The sequence below is a fragment of the Bemisia tabaci genome, chromosome 2 (assembly GCF_918797505.1).
Source record: "Bemisia tabaci chromosome 2, PGI_BMITA_v3".
Classification (NCBI taxonomy): Eukaryota; Metazoa; Arthropoda; class Insecta; order Hemiptera; family Aleyrodidae; genus Bemisia; species Bemisia tabaci.
The window spans coordinates 77,933,301-77,953,534 of record NC_092794.1 but is presented as its reverse complement, the minus strand read 5'-3'; the positions used below and the strand labels follow the sequence as shown (position 1 = coordinate 77,953,534).

Below are 20,234 nucleotides of genomic sequence, written 5' to 3'. Positions count from 1 at the left end.
GAATATGGTGTCTGGGACATGTAGATACGTAACATACTTGAATATGATCAACTGTCGCCTTTGGGCCCAACCTCAAAATCGAACTTTTCCAACTTTTTAGCCCGAAATAGCTGAAAATGCATGTTTTCCGCGGTTCTACCTCATATTTCGACCTTGGCCCAAAGGCGACAGGTAATGAGCTTCGAATATGGTGTCTGGGACGCGTAGATACGTAACATACTTGAATATGATCAACTGTCGCCTTTGGGCCCAACTTCAAAATCGAACTTTTCCGACTTTTTAGTTCGAAATAGTTGAAAAGTACTGTTTGTGCAACGTTCTATTCAGGTTCTGGACCGAACCCAGAACTTGCCTTCATATACAGAGAATGGATTCATATCTTCTTGCTATATTGTCCGTCACAAGTCACTTGAATGACTGTGAAAACTGAGTTTTTTACTATTGCACGTATAGGTTTACTTGTCAGCTCCAGATTCCTTGATCGCTTGCTTGAGCTCTCCAGTGCTTGATAATGTTACCTTTATGAAAAGCTCACTGTAATTAAACAGCATACAGGTTTGTATTTGATGACTATCTCAGGTGAGAGATATCTGATTATGGGAACTTCACGATAGGTTCTTTTTGAGTGAATGCAGTTTTCACCAAATGTAACTCCACAGTGCTTATCATGGCCTCAGGAAGTCAGAGAAGTTTGCTTTGTTGGAAAGTTGGAAAAGTTCGATTTTGAAGTTGGGCCCAAAGGCGACGGTTGATCATATTCAAGTATGATACGTGTCTGGGTGTCCCAAACACCATATTCGAAGCTCATCAACCGTCGCCTTTGGGCCCAGGTCGAAATTTGAGGTAGAACCGCGGAATACATGGATTTTCAGCTATTTCGGGGTAAAGAGTTGGAAAAGTTCGATTTTGAGGTTGGGCCCAAAGGCGACGGTTGATCATATTCAAGTATGTTACGTATCTACATGTCCCAGACACCATATTCGAAGCTCATCACCCGTCGCCTTTGGGCCCAGGTCGAAATCTGAGGTAGAACCGCGAAAAACGCGAAATTTCAGCTATTTTCGGCCACGGAGCCATGTTTAGGCCCCTGTTTCGCAGCCAAAAAACGTGAGTATCGGCTAAACTCGATTATTTCCATCATATATGCACCGTCAACTGCCAAGTATCGAAAAATCATCCAATTCCGCGGAGGGGCCGATTTTGGCCCAAATCGCAACCCCTCCTTTACTTCAACACTGTTCTTGACAAGCACCTTACGCATTCATGGTGCTGTTAAATCTATATGATCGAAATTTATTACAATTATTTTGTGAGGATGAAAAAATTAAATTCAGCCTCAGTGTTAGGCACGAACAAATTACTGAACACAAGGAAAATTAATTCTAGTTTACGATTTGTAGCAATTTCGTATGCAGATAGAGTTCGTTTTTTTGCACGCCTCATCCTACTTACCTAATAGCAGGAACGTGGACTTAACAATTGAGAAGCTTTCCGGAAAAAGGGCACATTGCCAAAAATTGCGTAAGAGAAAAATGCATCATAAGTTTCCAAGCCCCAGGGGAGGATCTCGTTACAGGGCTTCTTCTTAAAAAATTGCCGGACAAAGCAGTTCACAAATTAGTAGAGATATTCAATGCAATAATCAGACTGGAGCATATACCGCAACAATTTAAGGAGTCAATTATAATCCTTTTCCATAAAAAGGGTAAACCTTATGCTCAACCGTCATCATATAGACCCATTTCCCTGCTTGCAGTCATTGGAAAATTGTTCGAACGACTTTACATCGATCGCCTTTTAAAAGTCGTTAATGCAAAAAAGATCTTACCTCCCCAACAATTTGGTTTTAGAAAAGGGCATGCAACGATTGAACAGTTAAATAGATTAACGAACTTTATCGAGAAAGCGTTAGAAAAAGGTGAATATAGTGCGGCAATTCTTTTAGACATTGCCCAAGCATTCGACAAAGTCTCACATCAACTTTTAATCTCCAGGCTTGGCAAGATTTTACCTGCCTGCCATGCCAGATCGCTAAAATCATATTTGCAGAATCGTACGTTCAAAGTTCGGGTAGGCGAGGCGTTATCAGACAGCCTCCCTATTTTAGCAGGTGTACCCCAGGGTTCGGTACTGGGTTAGGGATGTCGATTTTTTCGATTCGATTCTGACGAATCGATTTTGTGAGAGGCGATTTATCGATTCAATCGATTTTCTATTTAAAAAAATCGAAAAAATCGTTCAGACTTTTTCGCTCTGTTTAAAGTTTAAATTACTCTTTTAACGTCACATCAAACCTACTTACGTTCAAACGCGGGTCCAGAAGGAAGGTATTTAGCGTTTGGTAAACTTTCTAATACATTCTTTTAGGTTTAATTGCAATTGCTGAACAGATCTTCAAGCACCATAACGACCATAACCTCTTTGAAATTTGAATGAATCCTGTAAACAAAACTTCTTAACCGTCAAAACGGTCAAACGTCAAACATTCCTTGAACTAGTTGAACTTTCACTTTCACTACCTACTTATTTTATCCTACCTACCGATTTAATCAACGCCACTAGTAGAACTTTCTTTCTCTTTAAAAATTTCTAAGCCTGAAATTAGCTCGTGCGCGGGAAAAAACGATTTTTCGATTCGATTTTAAAAATCGATTTTTGAGGTACGATTTTAAATCGATTAATCGATCTTTCGAAAAAAATCGAATCGATTCGCGTAATCGATTTTTTCAAAAAAATCGACATCCCTATAACTGGGTCCCTTGCTGTATCTTCTTCTTACCTCAGACATACCCCCTGCAGTACGGGATTCCATGTTAGCTAAATACGCGGACGATACAGCGTATGCGGCGTCCAATTTATCCCAAGAAGTAGCTCTAGACATACTCCAAGAAAATTTAACTTCGGTATATGACTGAAATCAAGAGAAAGACATAGTTATGAATCCTTCTAAATTCGTTTTAATGATCTTTTCAAACCGAATAATAAACAATAACTTATTTTTACAATATGGAGATGTCCACATCCCCATATCAAATTTTGCTAAATATCTGGGCCTTAATCTCGATTGTAAATTGAAGTGGAAACACCACATTAAGCTAAAACGTCAGGAATGCAACTGGAAATTTAGTCGCCTTCAGTGGTTGGTGGTAGGTCGTTCTCCATTATCCCTTGGCAATAAGTTGCTTATTTATAAGCAGCGTATTAGGCCTGTCTGGGCATATGGATGCCAGATATGGGGAACGGCTGCTCCCACGAACATTAAGATGATCCAGACACTTCAAAATAAAATACTTCGTAGAATCTGTGGGGTACACAGATATGAACGAAACAGGGATATCCACAGAGATCTCGGCATTGAGCCTGTGGGAGACTTTATCACAAAAATTTCCTCTTGCTATGAGGCTCGTCTACATAGACACACTAATGAGGAGGCAATTACGTTGCTAGATAACAGTAAAGAAATTAGAAGATTAAAAGATGCAAACCATGGGAGCTGGCCACTCCTCGATTTGATCTGTATTTTTAATTATACTATGCTCCTCTTTTCTTACATCATCTTTACATTAATTTTCATTTTCATTTGTATCACTGATTTTCATACTCATTTATATGTGTGTTAGTTTTTGTTAGGGGCGGGGAGGGTTATTTAGTGGTAGTTTCACCACTTATACTCATCTCTGTTTCCTTTTCTTTCAAGAATTAAGAAACTACTCTGTTGTCTCTTGTATTCTGATTTATTACATTGTAAAGATATTGTATATAATTCCTTTGGAAGTTTACAAAATAAAAATCTAAATAAAAAAAAAAAAAATAAGTTTCTATCATTGCTTTCCGGTCACTGATGATAACTAACATCGGAGCTTGGACTCCCGATTTCGAACGTAAGTCACAGTCAGTGGCCATAATTATAATGATGGAAACTTCGAATGCATTTTTCTCAAAGGCCATTTTATGCTATATGTGCCCTTTTTCTGGAAAGCTCCTCAAATACATTGACGTATTGCTGAGTATGAGGCAAGGATCTCAGATAGTTACTCTACGAGGAATCTTAGGGCTGAACCCGGACACCCTGCTGAAATTTGCAACAGGAGCCCGATGTTCAAAATTCCGTAGAAATTCTTACATTCGGTTACAAAAAGCGATAGAATTAGTATAGGTAGCTGGATTTAGAAAGCGAAGGAAATCAAACAGCCGTGCTAAACAATTTACTGCCTAACAATAACTTTATCGCCATCGTCTATCAAATACTGTAAGAAACTGTGTATAACCTTCAATAGATGCTATGAGAAATCTTATAGCCGGCTGTAGGTCTATGGCATTTGGGAACATAGATTCTAAAGCCAATTTTTACCAGGGTAAAGATATCCTCTACTTTCCCCTATCAAATGAAGATTTTCTAGAAAATTGCAGCATGATAGGAGAAAATGGATACCATTTCCGGCTTTAACAGTCAAATGTACAGGATGTCCTAAACCTCACGTGTCAGAATTTTTTCTGCTTGGGTTATTTTAGGCCGGACACAGTCCAGGACCATGAGGACAAATAGAGAGCTGACCCGAGGAGTGCAGCTTTCGTCATCCCAAAGCTCCCTTGGTAACCTTTGGGAGTTCAGCATTCCTGCAATCAATGAACAGACAATTCTATGCTGAGTCGCAGGATTTTCCCCCAAACATTTTACTTTTTTGCCAAGTCCATTACTGCAAAATTTTCTAAGTATGAGTAAAGTCGTACATTTTCTCCAAAAGGAAGTGTGGGTTGCGAAATCTCACGAGCATTGCAAATTACATGGTATACGTATCCACTTCACTTATTTTCTTGACATTCTGGACTACATACAGAATCAGCGGAGTACAAAACATATACGAAAATTCATCATTGTATGAAAGGTAACTTCTCTACCGTTCTCTCTGTCTGAGCGGCAGCCATGTTGGCCACCACTTTGGTTCTTAGAGAACTTTTTTGGGCCTGTTTGGGTATTTGGACTTCATTTGTGGAATTTACGACCCAAAAAACCCATGCAGGGACACCTCACTCGACGATACGAGCCTCATCAAAATACTTCACCCCGCAACGGCAGCCATTTGGCCGCTACATTGAAATTTTTGGGCTTCAATAAACCTTCAGTAAAATTCTGACCTCATCAGTGAAATCTACGACCCAGAAAACCCTATGAAAGATACCCTATTCGGCATTTTTAAGCAACTCTCGGAGATTTGACCCTATCGTGGAAATTTAGGCGGCCATATTGGATTTTGGGTAATCCCTTTGAGCCGGAGACAATTTTGGACCTCAAATTCGAATTCTACGACCAAATTTACATAGTGATGGACCCCATACACGACATCAAAAACAAATTCCAACATCTTCAACCCCCGAGCCCCCATTTTGGCCGCCATGTTGAATTGGAGGGGTTGGATGCAAAATGGAGCTTGACAACATCAAAATTATTTTTCAACACATCGAAAAGAAGAGATTAGGCCATTTTCCACACCTACTCTATTTAATATTCCACGGTAGGCTTCTTTTCAACATATGCCTGTGGACTAATTTATGCAGGCCCGCGCTGTGCCGCCGCCGCGCGGATCGCAGTGGCGCGGAAATCTTAAATCATAGACCCATCATGTAATATCGTTGGAAAGCTTAAAAGACGCTCTTATAATTGGTGAGTATTTAAAGTGACCTTAATAATGCGATTTTAAAAGATATATGGGTTAAAAGCTTTTTTTTCAGTACACAAAAACCGGTTTCTATGAAAAAAACACCCTGTATAATGTCAAAATCAAAAATTTTGTGATTTTGTTATATTTACCTTTCAATTATCTATCAAACAAAAAAAAGAAAAATTAAATCGGTTCAGTGGATCTCGATCTATAGCGGCTCAAAGTATGCATCCGGATGCCATTTTGAATGGCCGCCATCTTGGATCTGCCACGATTTTGGAAATGCCTCTTTGACTCAAAACGCTTAAAATATCATCTAGTTATACCTCCAAAAGTGGCAAAACTGAATCACGATTTGCAGCGTACTTGTCATAAGCCACCGTACTAGAAATAAGTACCCAACAAAAGCTATCCGGAACCCATGATTCTTGGAATCAAGGGGGAGACTTTGGGTTTGAAAAGTATAAGGGTGGTATTCACAGTTGCTCCTTAAACGGTTCCTTCTGGAGGCTCCATGTGAATTACATTGTGACTATGAGAGATCCTCCATCTAGCATAATGAGAAGAACAATTTTTGCAAACCTCAATTTACTGGAAGTTTACACTTTGCAGCATATTTTTGGAAATGGATTCTTGAAAGGGATTAGGCACAATGATTTATCTCTGCAAAAAATACAGAATCGGTATGAAAATATATTGGGAGTTTTTTTCTCATTTTAAGATAGGTTTGTACCTACCTTAAAGTTTGTCACAATCATGGAATTTTCTCTTGTGTATTTTATACTTTTTGCATCGACAAATCTCAGCACTCCCTTGCAAGGATCCATTCCAAAATCATACCTTTGAATTTTCCTCCAGGTTGGCAGAATTGTCTTTTTCATAATGCTATTTTAAGGCCTTTGTTAATCCTCCTTGAATCATATTTAAACCCTATGGAGCCCTCTGAGGAAAGGAGCTGTTAAAGGAATGATTATGAATACGACCACTAACCCAACTGGACTGTTGAATAACAAACTCAAGCAATAATAATGACTTTAATCTGGCATTTGACTAATGGACAGGGAGCTCAGATGAGTTTTCTTATGGTCAGACAGTTAAGCAGGGAAAGGAAGATGTCTACCACCATGGGGTACTAAGTTTTGAATGTTCTTCATTTTGTAGGAACACTAATCGTTAGAACAGATTTGTTGTATCTAACAAAGGAGTAATTTTCAGCAAACTGTAAGGAAATCTTCAATATTCATATCTTTTGTTCGTAAGCATATAATAATGTATTACTTGTTTTGGCTAATTTAAAAAAATTTTAAGCCAAAGCAATTTTTCCTCAAGCTGGCGCCAGCAGGTAGGTAAAGACTGCAGCTCGGAGGCCAAAATTTAATTTGTTGTCTTTAGGGACCCACAAGCGTGAGTAAACTCGCGGGGAGGGTATATTGTATTTTTCAGAGTTTCAAGATGTTCTCAGGAGTCAGAGGACGACCTTTTCTCTATCAACTTGTGGATCATTAGGTTAATGATAAATTTTAATAGTATCCTCCTGTTCCTTTGTGTCTCTAGGATCTCTTGAAATCGAAAATGTTCAGATGAGTGACGCAGGAAGTTATCAGTGCAATGCCTCAAATTTTATTGGTCATGAAGTAGCTTGGGTTGAACTTTCTGTAAAGTCAGCAGATGGTAATGTTCTCCATTAAAATTTGCATCTTTCACGTTTTCACATAACTTCTTACTTATTCATCAAAGAGCCGTATGCATAAACGACATTTTTGCCCCCCCCCCCCCACTAAAACTTATTCAAGCTTCGTCTATCAGTTACTAATACTGGAGCGCTTCTTTCCCTAAATTTTCAGACCCCCAAAAAAGTTTGGGGGGGGGGGCGCTAGGGGGGGTGGAAGTCAAAACCTGTGAACCTCGATATCTTCCGAACGGAACAAGATATTGAGGGCCGGTTTGGACGAAAAATCGTCTAAAATTGCATACTTTAAGATTTTAAACGTCAAAATCCCAAAATTACAGTTTTAACTTGACCTATGTGCTTTTTTTCAGTTTTTGAGGAAAAACAATTTCTTTTAAACACATTTAACTGAAAGAGCACATTTTTGTTTTTGCACCAAAACCAGTTTTTAAAATTGCTCGTCTTTTTCCGCATCCAACGAGTGGTCATGTAAGCTGGGGAACCGAACGGTTCCCGAGTTATGAGCGATTGAAGTTTCCGCTCAACGCGCGCCGACCGATTTTCGCGCGCCAAAAAGTCGTATTTGACTGTTAATAAATCAGATTGAATGTTCAAACCGAGCAAAATGCATTTTTAGGGACTCTTGAGGGTCGCTGAGTTCAGAAATTACAGATACTTCCAAAAAATTCACGTTTTTAAAATTACAGCTCCGTAGCGCTATTTTACAGGACCTCTGAGCGGCCGGTCGGCGCTTAGTGGGCCTCTAAATTAGCGCTACGAAGCTGTAATTTTAAAAACGTGAATTTTTTGGAAGTATCTGTAATTTCTGAACTCAGCGACCCTCAAGAGTCCCTAAAAATGCATTTTGCTCGGTTTGAACATTCAATCTGATTTATTAACAGTCAAATACGACTTTTTGGCGCGCGAAAATTGGTCGGCGCGCGTTGAGCGGAAACTTCAATTGCTCATAACTCGGGAACCGTTCGGTTCCCCAGCTTACATGACCACTCGTTGGATGCGGAAAAAGACGAGCAATTTTAAAAACTGGTTTTGGTGCAAATACAAAAATGTGCTCTTTCAGTTAAATGTGTTTAAAAGAATTTGTTTTTCCTCAAAAACTGAAAAAAAGCACATAAGTTAAGGTAAAAATGTAATTTTGGGATTTTGACGTTTAGAATCTTAAAGTATGCAATTTTAGACGATTTTTCGTGCAAACCGGGCCTCAATATCTTGTTCCGTTCGAAAGATACCGAGGTTCACAGGTTTTGACTTCCACCCCCCCTAGCGCCCCCCCCCCCCAAAAAAAAATTTTTTTTGGGGGTCTGAAAATTTGGGGAAAGAAGCGCTCCAGTATTAGTAACTGATAGACGAAGTTTGAATAAGTTTTAGTGGGGGGGCGTAAAATGTCGTTTTGCATATGGCTGGCTCTTAATAAAATTTTCTACAGTTTTAATAGATCTGGTATTTGCATGAAGTTGTATATTAATTGGATTAATCCACACATAGTTTGCCTGAACAAATTAAAATAAATCCAATCACCTGTCGATGGAACCTTCAGAGCCTTGTATTAGAGTATTTTCACTAACATTCTAGCTGAAAATCATAATGTTCTATCGAGCTCCTGGGAAATGAAGTCCCTTTAAAGTTTTTTTGGGTCAAATTCAGGAGGGCTTTTTTTTTTTTTTTTTTTTTTTTTTTTTTTTTTTTTATTTTTCAGAATATGATACAACCACCTTTAACAAAGTGTTAATTATCTTCTTTTTACAAATATAATAACTTATAAATTGACTAACGTCTAATTTTCATTTTTAGCCTTAACTTGTATAACCCTTTCACGCACAACACCCAGACTACATGCAAACGTCTTAAAACTATGTGAGTAAGATAAGAGAGAGAGAAAAAAAAAATAAAATAAAAATAAATTGAGAAGTTATAGTCGAATTAAATTTGTTTTTCATGCATTTTCCATGTCAACAAAAGCGATTCTAGTAATTAGGTTAGCAAAGATCTATTTGTTTTAAATATGAGGACATTGATGTTTTAATTTAGACACCGAAGGCTAAGTCCTGAGGTTTAACCCTCTTGAGCCTTCTTATAGGGTCCCCTACTGTTAGTTCCCTGGCTAAGGGATTAGAGTGAACTTCGAGCTCATTATAATATTTGTATGAGGCTTTCCTAATGTAATCAGGGACGGATTCTATATCTAGCTCCTCCCTAATTGATTCGTTAGTTGCGAACCATACGGCATCCACAATTGACCAAAGCACCTTCGCCTGGAAGGACTCAATCAGGTATCTATTGCTAGGAGGGCTACCAACAATATAGACTTAGTCCCCTGCAAAGGTGCAGAAAGTTTTTAGCCTTTCCATTTCCAGAATTTGCCTCTCCTAAAATTTGATGTTTTGCTAAATGCTTTTAAACCCCCTCTCCAATAGCAGCTTGCCAGAAGAGCTTCCAGTACAGAAAGCAGTGCGTTTTAGTTTTCTTTCCAAAAACCAAGGCGCTCAATAATTTCCCTCTTAAGAACCAACTTACTTGGTAGAAAAAGGAGCAAAGAATTCTCCAACTCCCCTCTTTTTTGGAGCTTCTCCTATCGCTCACTCAAGCTGCCTCTTAATCATGATTGCGTGATCGGGAAATTTCTGCATCCAAGATTTCGTGTGAGTTTCCCCATGGTGTCATGCCATAGAAAACATGAGCCATGTTCAGTGTTCAATCATAAAATATTTTATAATTAACCTGGGTTCATTTGCCAAAAATTTATCAATGAATCTTAGGTAGATTTCCGGGTCTGGAATGAAAAACAATGTCCGTTTTTCTTGACCAGTTGGTTTTGCCTGATGAAGTAGAATTCTTCCTGTAAATTAAACTTTTATGGGGAAAATTTACTTTACTCGAAAAATAAGAAAAAATGAAGATCATTTTCAGATTCAGGAGCAAAAAAATACATAAATGTATCTATCGTATACCATAGAATATTCCCTGTTGTTCTGGTTACAAAACTATTTCCTGTCAATGCCTTAATTGGCCCATAAACTACCATAGTAAAGCGGATTGATCTGCGTCTAAAATTTTAAGAACATTTGTTTTCTCAGGTTTCTTTTAGGACAGCTCTCACCTATTTTTTGCCACTGAAGCTGAAAATGATTTTAATTTGTTTCCACCCCCTTGTAATTTCTGCTTTAAGTGAAATTATTCTCTTTTCATTATTACTTTGTCTTCTGTCTTCTCTTAAACGCTCATAAATGAGATAAGACTAAATTATTAACCATTAAATTCTGTGGTCAGAAAACGTAGTAGGAAAAAAAAAAGAAATTTTTTCGCAGAATCTTACCCTCCACTTGTTTACTTTTCTCGATTTTTACACCAATGTACCTTTTAATTTCTTCAGATGCAGAGAGCTCACTTATGGCTCCAGTATTCATCGCCACTCCTCGTTCTTCCACTGCGATTGAAGGGGATACTGTTACTTTTGAATGTGCTGCAAATGGTTTTCCAAGACCTCACATCACATGGTTGAAAGATGGTGTTACCATTGATTTGGCGTAATGATTTTCTTTTCTTTTTCTCTTACTCAAGTGGCTGCATTGAATTAATTTCAAGCGATTAGTCAAACCATAGCTTATGTTTGAAAAAAACAATCAGTTTTGAATGAATATGGGAATTTTAATGGATTTAGAACGTGCACTTTATTTTTTGGATGTCATTAATCCAAAAATGAAGGGAAGCTATGCTGCTGCAAGTAGGCCTTTTTGAAACGGTGATATCTCTTTAAAAACTAGTACTAACAAAGAAAGTTCCCGTCACATTTCAAGTTTCAGCTACAGGTTCTTCTATTGTGAAGGGTAGGATAAAGATATGTCTTCTAGGTTAAAAAAAGGGTACTATTTTCGGGCGCCGCGCCATTTATTTCGGATTTTATTTTTTTAAAAATATAATGTTTAATTTGGACATTTTGAACCTGAACAGGCTGCCATTTTGAAACGGTTTTAGATGATGACTTTTGGTTGAAGCAAAAATTTCTCTCTTTTTTATCAAGGTACACTCTATTACTAGTATGGGCAAACGGGGTGCCGAAGTGGCAGCGCTAAAAATATAGGCCGTGGAGTGATTTAGCAAGTTGTACCATCTTTCTGCGCAGTTCAAACGAGGTTCTGGCAAATCTGGTAGCTTCAATAAGCTATCAGATGAAGTCAAAAAATTGATGGAACTAAAAATAACGAAAAACTTAACTATGAACTCGAAAAAATAACACAAAATTGACGAGACCCACTCTCAGAACAGATAGTAAATAAGTTTTCAATATGGCATTGCAGTCGTACCATTGGATGCTATCAAATCTACATGTTTTGACGACTTTCTAAAATTCCATTTGTCCGTACCTATAGTACAGTGTACCTTGTTTTTTCATGCTATCTCAAATGAGGCAGTACAAGGGAGGTCTTTCATTTGAAAAAAAGAAAGGGTCCTCTAAAAGGGCACCCTCTGACAATATCAGGGCGGCCAAAAAGCAGCTCTCCTTGACTTAGGAACGTTTCCCAAGTTTTAAATCTTTACCGCAATTAGATAAAAGTAATGGGAGAGAACTTTTCTGACATCCTGTTTATAGTTCATGTGCAACATATGTCTGAGTTCAGGACTATCGAATCTGACTCCTTCGTTACGTTGACCAATATAAAATTGTGTCGTACGAAAACCGCTAATGTCCATCTTTTGTTATATGCCTCTTAATCGGTGTATTGTTTGATTTAAAATCATGATAAAATTAAATACCACCTTCTAATCTTCTAATTGAGAGCTCAGGATAAGAAACCTGAAGACCCGAAAAGTTCTCAGAGTTTCACAATGACTTGGCGAATCGGCCACTCACAGGGGAAAACAATTACTCCTCTAATGAAGAGAGTGATGGCAGCGAGTTAGGAGATGCTTAAAAAGGCTCTTTTTATTGTTTTTGTTTATTTTTATTACTTGTCCCTCTAAACATACTTTTCTTCAATTTTTTAGTAAATAGTGCTTTAAAATATGCATTTTCGGTGTTTTAGAACCTTCTACACACAAATTGTGGAAAAATCGCCAATGTCCAGTTTATCGCTGGTAGCTTTGTGATGAAACTTGTTATAAAAGCCGCAATTGTCAGAAATTTTATTTTTTTTTTAACTTTACTTGTATGATAATTTACAGTTTTGATCTCTTTAAAATGAATTCTGAAGATATCAAACATTTTCAAAACTCGGAGATTTTCACGTTTCATACAAAAACTGCTGATGTCCTTGTCCAATGTCCTTTGTTTTTAATTACTCCACCCTGGACAGAAGGGGAGCTGGAGACTGTCAGGGATCCTTTTCTACAATCCACTCCTGTAATAATTAACTTCTGAACATTTTAATACGGCATTTAAAAGGCTTCTACAGTTTTTCGCAGCTTGCTCAAAATTAGAGAAAATGGACATTAGTGGTTTTCTCACGAAATGATTCAATTAAAAAACCTGATTTGGTAAAGTAGTAAATGGTATTCCAGTGAAAATGGTCACTGCCTTTAGATGTAAGTATAGTTCTTTAAACTGTGTTTTAAATACACTTGGGACTTTATCATCTCCTCATTGATAAGTAAAACAATTTTTAACTTAAAACGTAATCTTGTTATACCCAATGAAACTTAGACCTATTCTCTGAAATTTTAATTTGACACTTTTTCAGGGACCTAGATAGTACATTCTCTACAACTGGTTCAGGTAGCCTTCAAATCTCAAAAGTCAAAGAAGAGGACCAGGGAAATTATGTTTGCCGTGCCACAAATAAGGAAGACTTGGCTGATATCAGTGCAACCCTGGATGTTCAAGGTATGTCTTATCTGCCATCGGAATCTGCCCAGAATGAAATCATCTCATCTTCTGAGATATTGAAGGGTTTGGTCTGTGAAGCTCAAATAAGGTTTTAATTTTTACTTGGCTCTCCCTAGGGAGGCGGAGGCGGAGGGTCATATGCAAAACAGGTTTTTGTTAAAACTTTTGAACAGTTCAAGTCATTGATCCAAACTTTCTTTAAAATTAAAATTTGTTAAGAGTTTTGTTTTAATTTATATTTACTTCAAGTTTAGTCAATTTTTAATCAATTCATGGCCCATCGAAAATTTATCGTTATAGTCCAGTCAATAGAGCACATATAGGGGCAAAGTAGAGACAATTTCTGAGGAAACTTTCTGAAGTACTATTCCTATTTATTTTTTAACGCTGATTCCGAATTTCACATTTGCGAACAAATTTGAGGCGAGCCAAAGCCGCCATCTTGAAAAAATGGCGGAAATTTGCGTTTTTTGGCCGAAAAGTCGAAAAAACTCGTCTATTATGAAGTTTTCGACAAAAGTAGTTATTTTCCAAATTAAAGTACATAAAATTTCCATTAAAACGAGCCCAAGATGATTAAAATCGGATGATAACAAATGCCGTTACAGCGTTGCAAAGTTTCGGGCAAATATTAAGGTTTTGCAATTTGCGCGACTCTCCCCACGAAAAAAGAGCTTTTAAGATCATTAATCATTAAATCGTCGATACATGCAAGTATGAATGATAAGAGAAGTACAATTTTGAGTTTTGGACTTTCCGGAATGGCAATGGAAGCTACCAAGTGTGAGGGGTCCGTGTGAGCGCAGCTGGGTCCTCCATTCCTCCCCCCCGATTTTATGGCCTGGTCCCGGCTGGCCTCCGTTCTCGGGCTTATCAGTTTTTCTGTCCTCCATGGGTGTCACTTTATGATGGTAACCATTTGCCATCTTAGCAGACTATGATTCCTTATTTGCTCCGATTGACAACTGTGGGGTTCGAATGGTTCAAGACTGCTAGAAATGCATTCGCATCGCCAAATCTCGGGCATGTTCTTCAGTTGGTCGCGAAGATGCCACGCGACGCGTGTTTCAGTGATGCGAGTTTTCTAAAGTGCGCCTAATTTGCCACTTAAAATTGCCGGGAAGGTCGCTACTGCCATTATTCTTTAAAAAAATTGGCGTTTTTAATGAATATTCATTAATCATGGAAGAGGATCAAAGTGAAAAGTGTTTAATTTGTGATGAAAACTTAAGTGGCGACCGGGCAGTTGTACATGAGCGCGGCATTAGTAGATTTATCGAATCAAGCCGAAAACGAAAAGATGGCAAACACCGATTTATGGAGGGCAAGAGTGAACTTTCAGTGCACGAGAAATGTCGGAAATCATACAACCAACCGCGGTCAATCGCCGGTTTCATAAAAAAACAATTAAGAGAAGCGGCGAGCGCGTCACCTTTATTACGGTCGGAAACGCCTCCAATCGATTTTAAAGATTCTTGCTTTTTGTGCGGTGAGCTAATAACACCGGAGTGGAAATTTGCGCAGAAAAAAAAACCTCTTAAGTCACGTGATAGAGTGTTCCTCGTTACTAAACTGAAATTAAGGGAGCAAGTGCTGAGTCGTGCGTTAATGTTGGATACCGATTGGTCGCGACAGATTGTGGAACGTATACGCCCAATTGCAGATCTCGTTGCAGCGGATGCTCAATACCACAATTCGTGTATGAAGAAGTTACACTGGTCACCAAAAGTTACTGAACCCTCCAAAACAGGTCCATGTGCGGATAAAGTTGATGAGGCAATGAAATACATTTTTGCGTATTTAGAGGAAAATTCAGAAGAATGTCAATTTTCGCTGAACGAACTGATCGCTTCATGTAAGTGTACACCTAAGCCATTGGTGAAAACTGTGAAAGCTCACTTAGTGAAAAAATACGGCGATGGTGTAGTTTTCTCGGAACGTAAAGGTAAGCCAACAATAGTTTCTTTTCTTGGCACCGGTTATACAGCATTGACTCACGCATGGTTTGAGAAAAAATTGGATCCTAAAGAGGAGAGATTGAGCATCGTTAAAGCTGCAGCCAGCATAATTTCACAAGATATCCGGGCAAAAATTTACGCAACAGATCATTATCCACCATCTGATGATTTTCTTAAAGATGTTGAGGTAGATGTTCCAGAAACTTTGCAACTTTTATTAGATGAATTAATTTTGAGACATAAAAAAAGCTCAAAAGAAAAATGGAAGAAAAAAAGCTTAACGTTTGCTCATGGCATCATGTCAGCAGCTAGACCTAGATCATTTCTTTCACCTTTGCAATTGTCAGTAGCTGTATTAATTTACAAAAAGTATGGTTCAAAAAGATTGATTGATGTTCTTGAGTCTCTTAGTGTATGTTCCTCTTACCATGAAGCTAAGAAATTTGAAGTGTCCTCCATAATGCGTACTCCACTAGAAATCGACCAAAATTCCTTTTCGCAATTCATATTTGACAATGCTGACTTCAATACTCAGACGATTGACGGTTTACAAACCTTTCATGCGATGGGAGGGGTTCAGTGTATTACGCCGCGAAAAGCTATTCCACCAGATCAAATTATTGAGCGCATAAATAAGATTCCGCTAGCCAAAGAATTAGCGGAAAGAGGTGTCACACGTGTCGAAATTTTTGAAAAAAAATCTAACATAGGTCTCCAAGATATGAAGATTATTCCTTTAAAGGATATTCAGACGATTTCTGAATCTAATCCACTTTCATTTCATGATATTCTATGGCTGTATGGAAAATATGCAGGTATTGAACAAGTGTCGGGCTGGAATGGTTTTATGGAAAAAGTTACTGCCAAAAAACCATTTCAAGTCAGTTTTGTTTCATGCTTACCTTTTATCAATGCCCCTGCAACCGAATATGATACCATTTTCACTGCATTGGTGTCAGCATCTAAAAAATCTAGAGCCCTTAATCAAGGCACTTGTTTTGTCACCTTTGATCTTCCATTGTATATGAAGGCACAAGATATCCTCGCAAATTGTGACGCAAGTGCAGATCTCGCGAATGTAAAGCTCAGGCTCGGAGGATTTCACCTATTAATGTCTTTTCTCGGTGCAATCGGTTTCATCATGTCTGGTAGTGGCTTAAAAGAGGCCTTCAACACCGTGTATGCTAAAAATTCTATCGACAAGATGTTAGGAGGACATGCATACGCACGGGCTGTGAGGGCTCATTTATTAGCCTTTCAAGCTTTAGGTAAATTTGTTTTTCAATCAATGAGACTTACGCCAGAATCTGAAACTTCTTTAAAAGCCCTATTCAGCGGAGACAGATCAACTTTGTTGGAAGCTGATAAACTAAAATGTTGTCAAGATTTATCAAAAAAATTTCAACAACAGCTTTTAAAGTTCGAAAAACGTGGTGCCACCGCTAAATTATGGATACAGTACTTCGAAATGGTGACTCTCGTAATCCAATTGATCGCCGCAGAGAGGATGGGAGAATGGAACCTTCATCTTGAAACCATACAAAGAATGCTTCCTTTTTTCCAAGCCAGTGGGCACTTTTTATACACCAAAGCCAGCTACCTCTATTTGCAAGAAATGGTCAAACTTCAAGAATCGATGACAGATGCCGAATACCAACTGTTTACATCACAAGGCTACTTTACCATTAGAAGAACTAACAAGTTTTTTAGCGGAACTTGGTCGGATATGATAATAGAGCAGTCGCTCATGAGAACTATGAAGTGCTCCGGAGGCCTAACTCGTGGTCGTGGTGTTAAAGAGAGCACACTTTCAACTTGGATTCTAGGGATGACATCCCTGCACAATGTATGCGACAGCATTGAAGATTTTTGTGGTATAACGTTTGAAAGCTCCGAACAACATGTTCAGTTGCGCAGTGCCAGAATGCTACAAGATGATGAAGCCGCTAAAAATATGTATTCGTGGTTCGAACAGCATTCGCCTTTTCCGGTAGACAAAAACTTGATGTGCCTACATACAGGTATAGTCGCTGATGACAACATTAACTGCCACCAAGCCAAAGAGATAGGCACTGCTAGCTTGTCAAAAATAGTGGGTCAAACTTTTGAATCCGTTAAGTTTAAGCGCGCCGACCGTTGTAATCCAATCAGCAGCATGAGGAGTTCAATTCGAGTCAAAAACGATGTCGTTCCAATAAATCCTCTCTTATTATTTCGGCGCATAAGTGTTATTAAAAAATCAGATGAGGAGCTTCAAAATTTTTTATCATACGAGCTTTCACCCTACCCTCTCTCGTTATTTACCGCAGATGGCATGCGTAAAGGGACTAAGTCGACATTGTATGATGCATTCACCCCGTGTTTAGATAAAATTGATGACAAAAATCCAACTTACGTCATCGACGGCGGTTTTTTGCTTCACCGCGTAGTTTGGAGACGGAATGAGGCATTTGCATTAATATGCAACAGCTATGTATCATACGTAAAATCGAAGTACTCTGCAGATTCTATAATAGTTTTTGACGGCTATCCCGAAGATGTGACAAACTGCAGCACAAAAACTGTTGAGAGATTGCGAAGGGGACAAGCTTCATCGTTGGAAATTAAATTCGATGAAAATATGGTCCCAGCAATATCACAAGCAAATTTTCTAAAAAACGGAAAGAACAAATCACGCTTGATTTCAATACTCATGGAACGTTTCACGGCTGAAAATATATCGGTGTTCCAAGCAGAGGAAGACGCAGACACAATGATAGTTTCAAAGGCTTTAGAAAAGACAAAAGAGGGCAAAATTGCTGTTATTGTAGGAGAAGATATTGACCTCCTTGTCCTGCTTACAGCTCAGTCAAGGAACATCAAAAATGCTTTTCTCCTAAAACCCGGCAAAGGCAAGACTCCACCAAAGCTTTTCAACCGAGGCAGCCTTCAAAATGAAGTCAAAGCTGAACACATACTGTTCATTCATGCTATTAGCGGATGTGACACAACTTCATCACTTTTTAGGCAAGGCAAGATTAAGTTTTTAGCAACCTTGGAGAACAACTCAGCTTTAATTGAATCAGCTCAGATGTTCAAAAAATCAGACGCCAAACAAGAGGAAATTTCTAAAGCAGGGAAAGAATTTTTACTCCGATTATATGGATACAAGGGTGAGCAGAACAAAACTTTGGATGAATTTAGGTATGAAAGCTACGTTCGCACTTCCTTCCACGACGTACAAAATCTCGCTTCTCTGCCACCTTCGGAGGATGCTGCTACATTGCACGCTTTTCGTGCCTATCATCAAGTCCAGCAATGGATGGGCGTCAAGAAAGACGCATGTGACTGGGGATGGCAAAATAGCAGAAATGGCCTCATCCCGATCACTACCTTGAAAAATCCAGCTCCGGACGAAATTTTAAACAAGATCTCATGCAGTTGCAAGAAAGGATGTCGCGGCGCCTGCGGTTGTAGGAAGAAAGGCCTTCATTGCAGTCTTGTTTGCGGATATTGTCATGGCTCGTGCGAAAATAGCCAAGATGATGCACTTTTAATGGAAGAGGAAGAAGAAGGAGATGACGTAGATGAGCCAGAAGAAGTTGATTGTTCAGACGATGTCGATGAGATGCAGAGAAGTGAAGACAATAACGAGTGGATGGAACCGAGGGACGATGCAGCTGACCCAATATCTAGCTCCGAGGAATCTTCATCAAGTCCAGAAGTCCTTGATACCCCAAGAAGATCGAAGAGGCTCCAGCAGTTGCCTGAGGATGTGACGAGTGAAAGTGACAGGGACGACCTCGACCAACCAGGCCCTTCAAATTTCGAAGGCCCTCCTCTCAGAAAACGGCCAAAGAGACTTTAGTGGCTACGACGAATTTATTTGCAAGTAAAGTTTCATCAAAGTAAGATTCAATTTTTTTTTTTGAAATTCTAAGTTAAATTTTTCACAATGAAATTTAAATTTTTAATTTTTGATTTAAAATGTTCTTGAAAGTTAACAATTTTTGAGATTCAATATTCTAATTTTCGCATTTAATTTCAAGTTTTCGATTTTCTCCCCTGAGTATCTTTAGTTTTGTCTGTACATTCCCTGAAATCAAATAAATCCATCTCAAAAGTAGTTGTAAACTCACAATCATTTGGATTTATTACGAGACATAAAATTGCAAAATTTTCCGGTCAAAACATAAAGTAATGTTTAGTTCCACTATGAAATATTAATAAACATAGTATACAGCATTGATTAAAATCATTTACAAATGTTATTCTTCCCTCCCTCCCCTATTTCGGGGGGAAAGTTATGCAAATTGCAAAACCTTAATATTTGCCTGAAACTTTGCAACGCTGTAACGGCATTTGTTATCATCCGATTTTAATCATCTTGGGCTCGTTTTAATGGAAATTTTATGTACTTTAATTTGGAAAATAACTACTTTTGTCGAAAACTTCATAATAGACGAGTTTTTTCGACTTTTCGGCCAAGAAACGCAAATTTCCGCCATTTTTTCAAGATGGCGGCTTTGGCTCGCCTCAAATTTGTTCGCAAATGTGAAATTCGGAATCAGCGTTAAAAAATACATAGGAATAGTATTTCAGAAAGTTTCCTCAGAAATTGTCTCTACTTTACCCCCTATTGACTGGACTATTAGGTAGTCCTAAAATCCGAATGTTTTAGTCTACAGTTGCCTGTGTTGTACGCAGATTAACAAAGACCTGTCCATTTTAAAGTTCTATCATGGTTCAAGTGAGACCAAGACCAGCTTCGGAAAACGGTTTGTCTCGGAGTTATAAGGTTCAGGGGACAGCGCTTTGGAGTATGAGATACTTCCCTACCAATACCTGCACCCCTTTACTTTTGTCAGGCTGTATGACGTAAACTGAGGAAAACTACTTTTAACAATGAGCTTTTTTAAGCAATATTCAATTCTCGTATTTATGAAAACTAGAGAGTGCACAGAATACAAAGGAATTTTTCCAAATTTTTTTGAACAATATTAACCCTCGAAAAAGGGCTCAAAGTTGTGTATTTTGAGCTGCCATGATACCGCGCATCGGCGGGTAACTAAAAATTGCCGCCGCGGCCGCCCGTCGGAGAATGGCCACATCTTCCATGGTCCAGG

The 20,234-nt window shown here is 38.5% G+C and overlaps 3 protein-coding genes across 9 annotated transcripts in view; 2 read left to right on the top strand and 1 right to left on the bottom strand.

The window, feature by feature from the left end:
* Positions 1-20,234, bottom strand: part of LOC140223884 (uncharacterized) — a 526,084-nt gene that overhangs the window by 20,734 nt on the left and 485,116 nt on the right. The window lies entirely within an intron of this gene.
* Positions 1-20,234, top strand: part of fra (neogenin protein frazzled) — a 184,712-nt gene that overhangs the window by 19,883 nt on the left and 144,595 nt on the right. For all 7 annotated transcript variants that reach the window (XM_072296338.1, XM_072296339.1, XM_072296334.1 and 4 more), the window contains exons 5-7: positions 7,215-7,331; positions 10,721-10,874; positions 13,026-13,168. In XM_072296338.1, coding sequence (XP_072152439.1) covers positions 7,215-7,331; positions 10,721-10,874; positions 13,026-13,168 — 414 coding nt within the window. The remainder of the gene's footprint in view (positions 1-7,214; positions 7,332-10,720; positions 10,875-13,025; positions 13,169-20,234) is intronic.
* LOC140223883 (uncharacterized) lies at positions 13,179-19,941 on the top strand. The gene has a single exon (XM_072296329.1). The coding sequence runs from the start codon at positions 14,354-14,356 to the stop codon at positions 18,974-18,976; it is 4,623 nt and encodes a 1,540-aa protein (XP_072152430.1). The 5' UTR covers positions 13,179-14,353; the 3' UTR covers positions 18,977-19,941.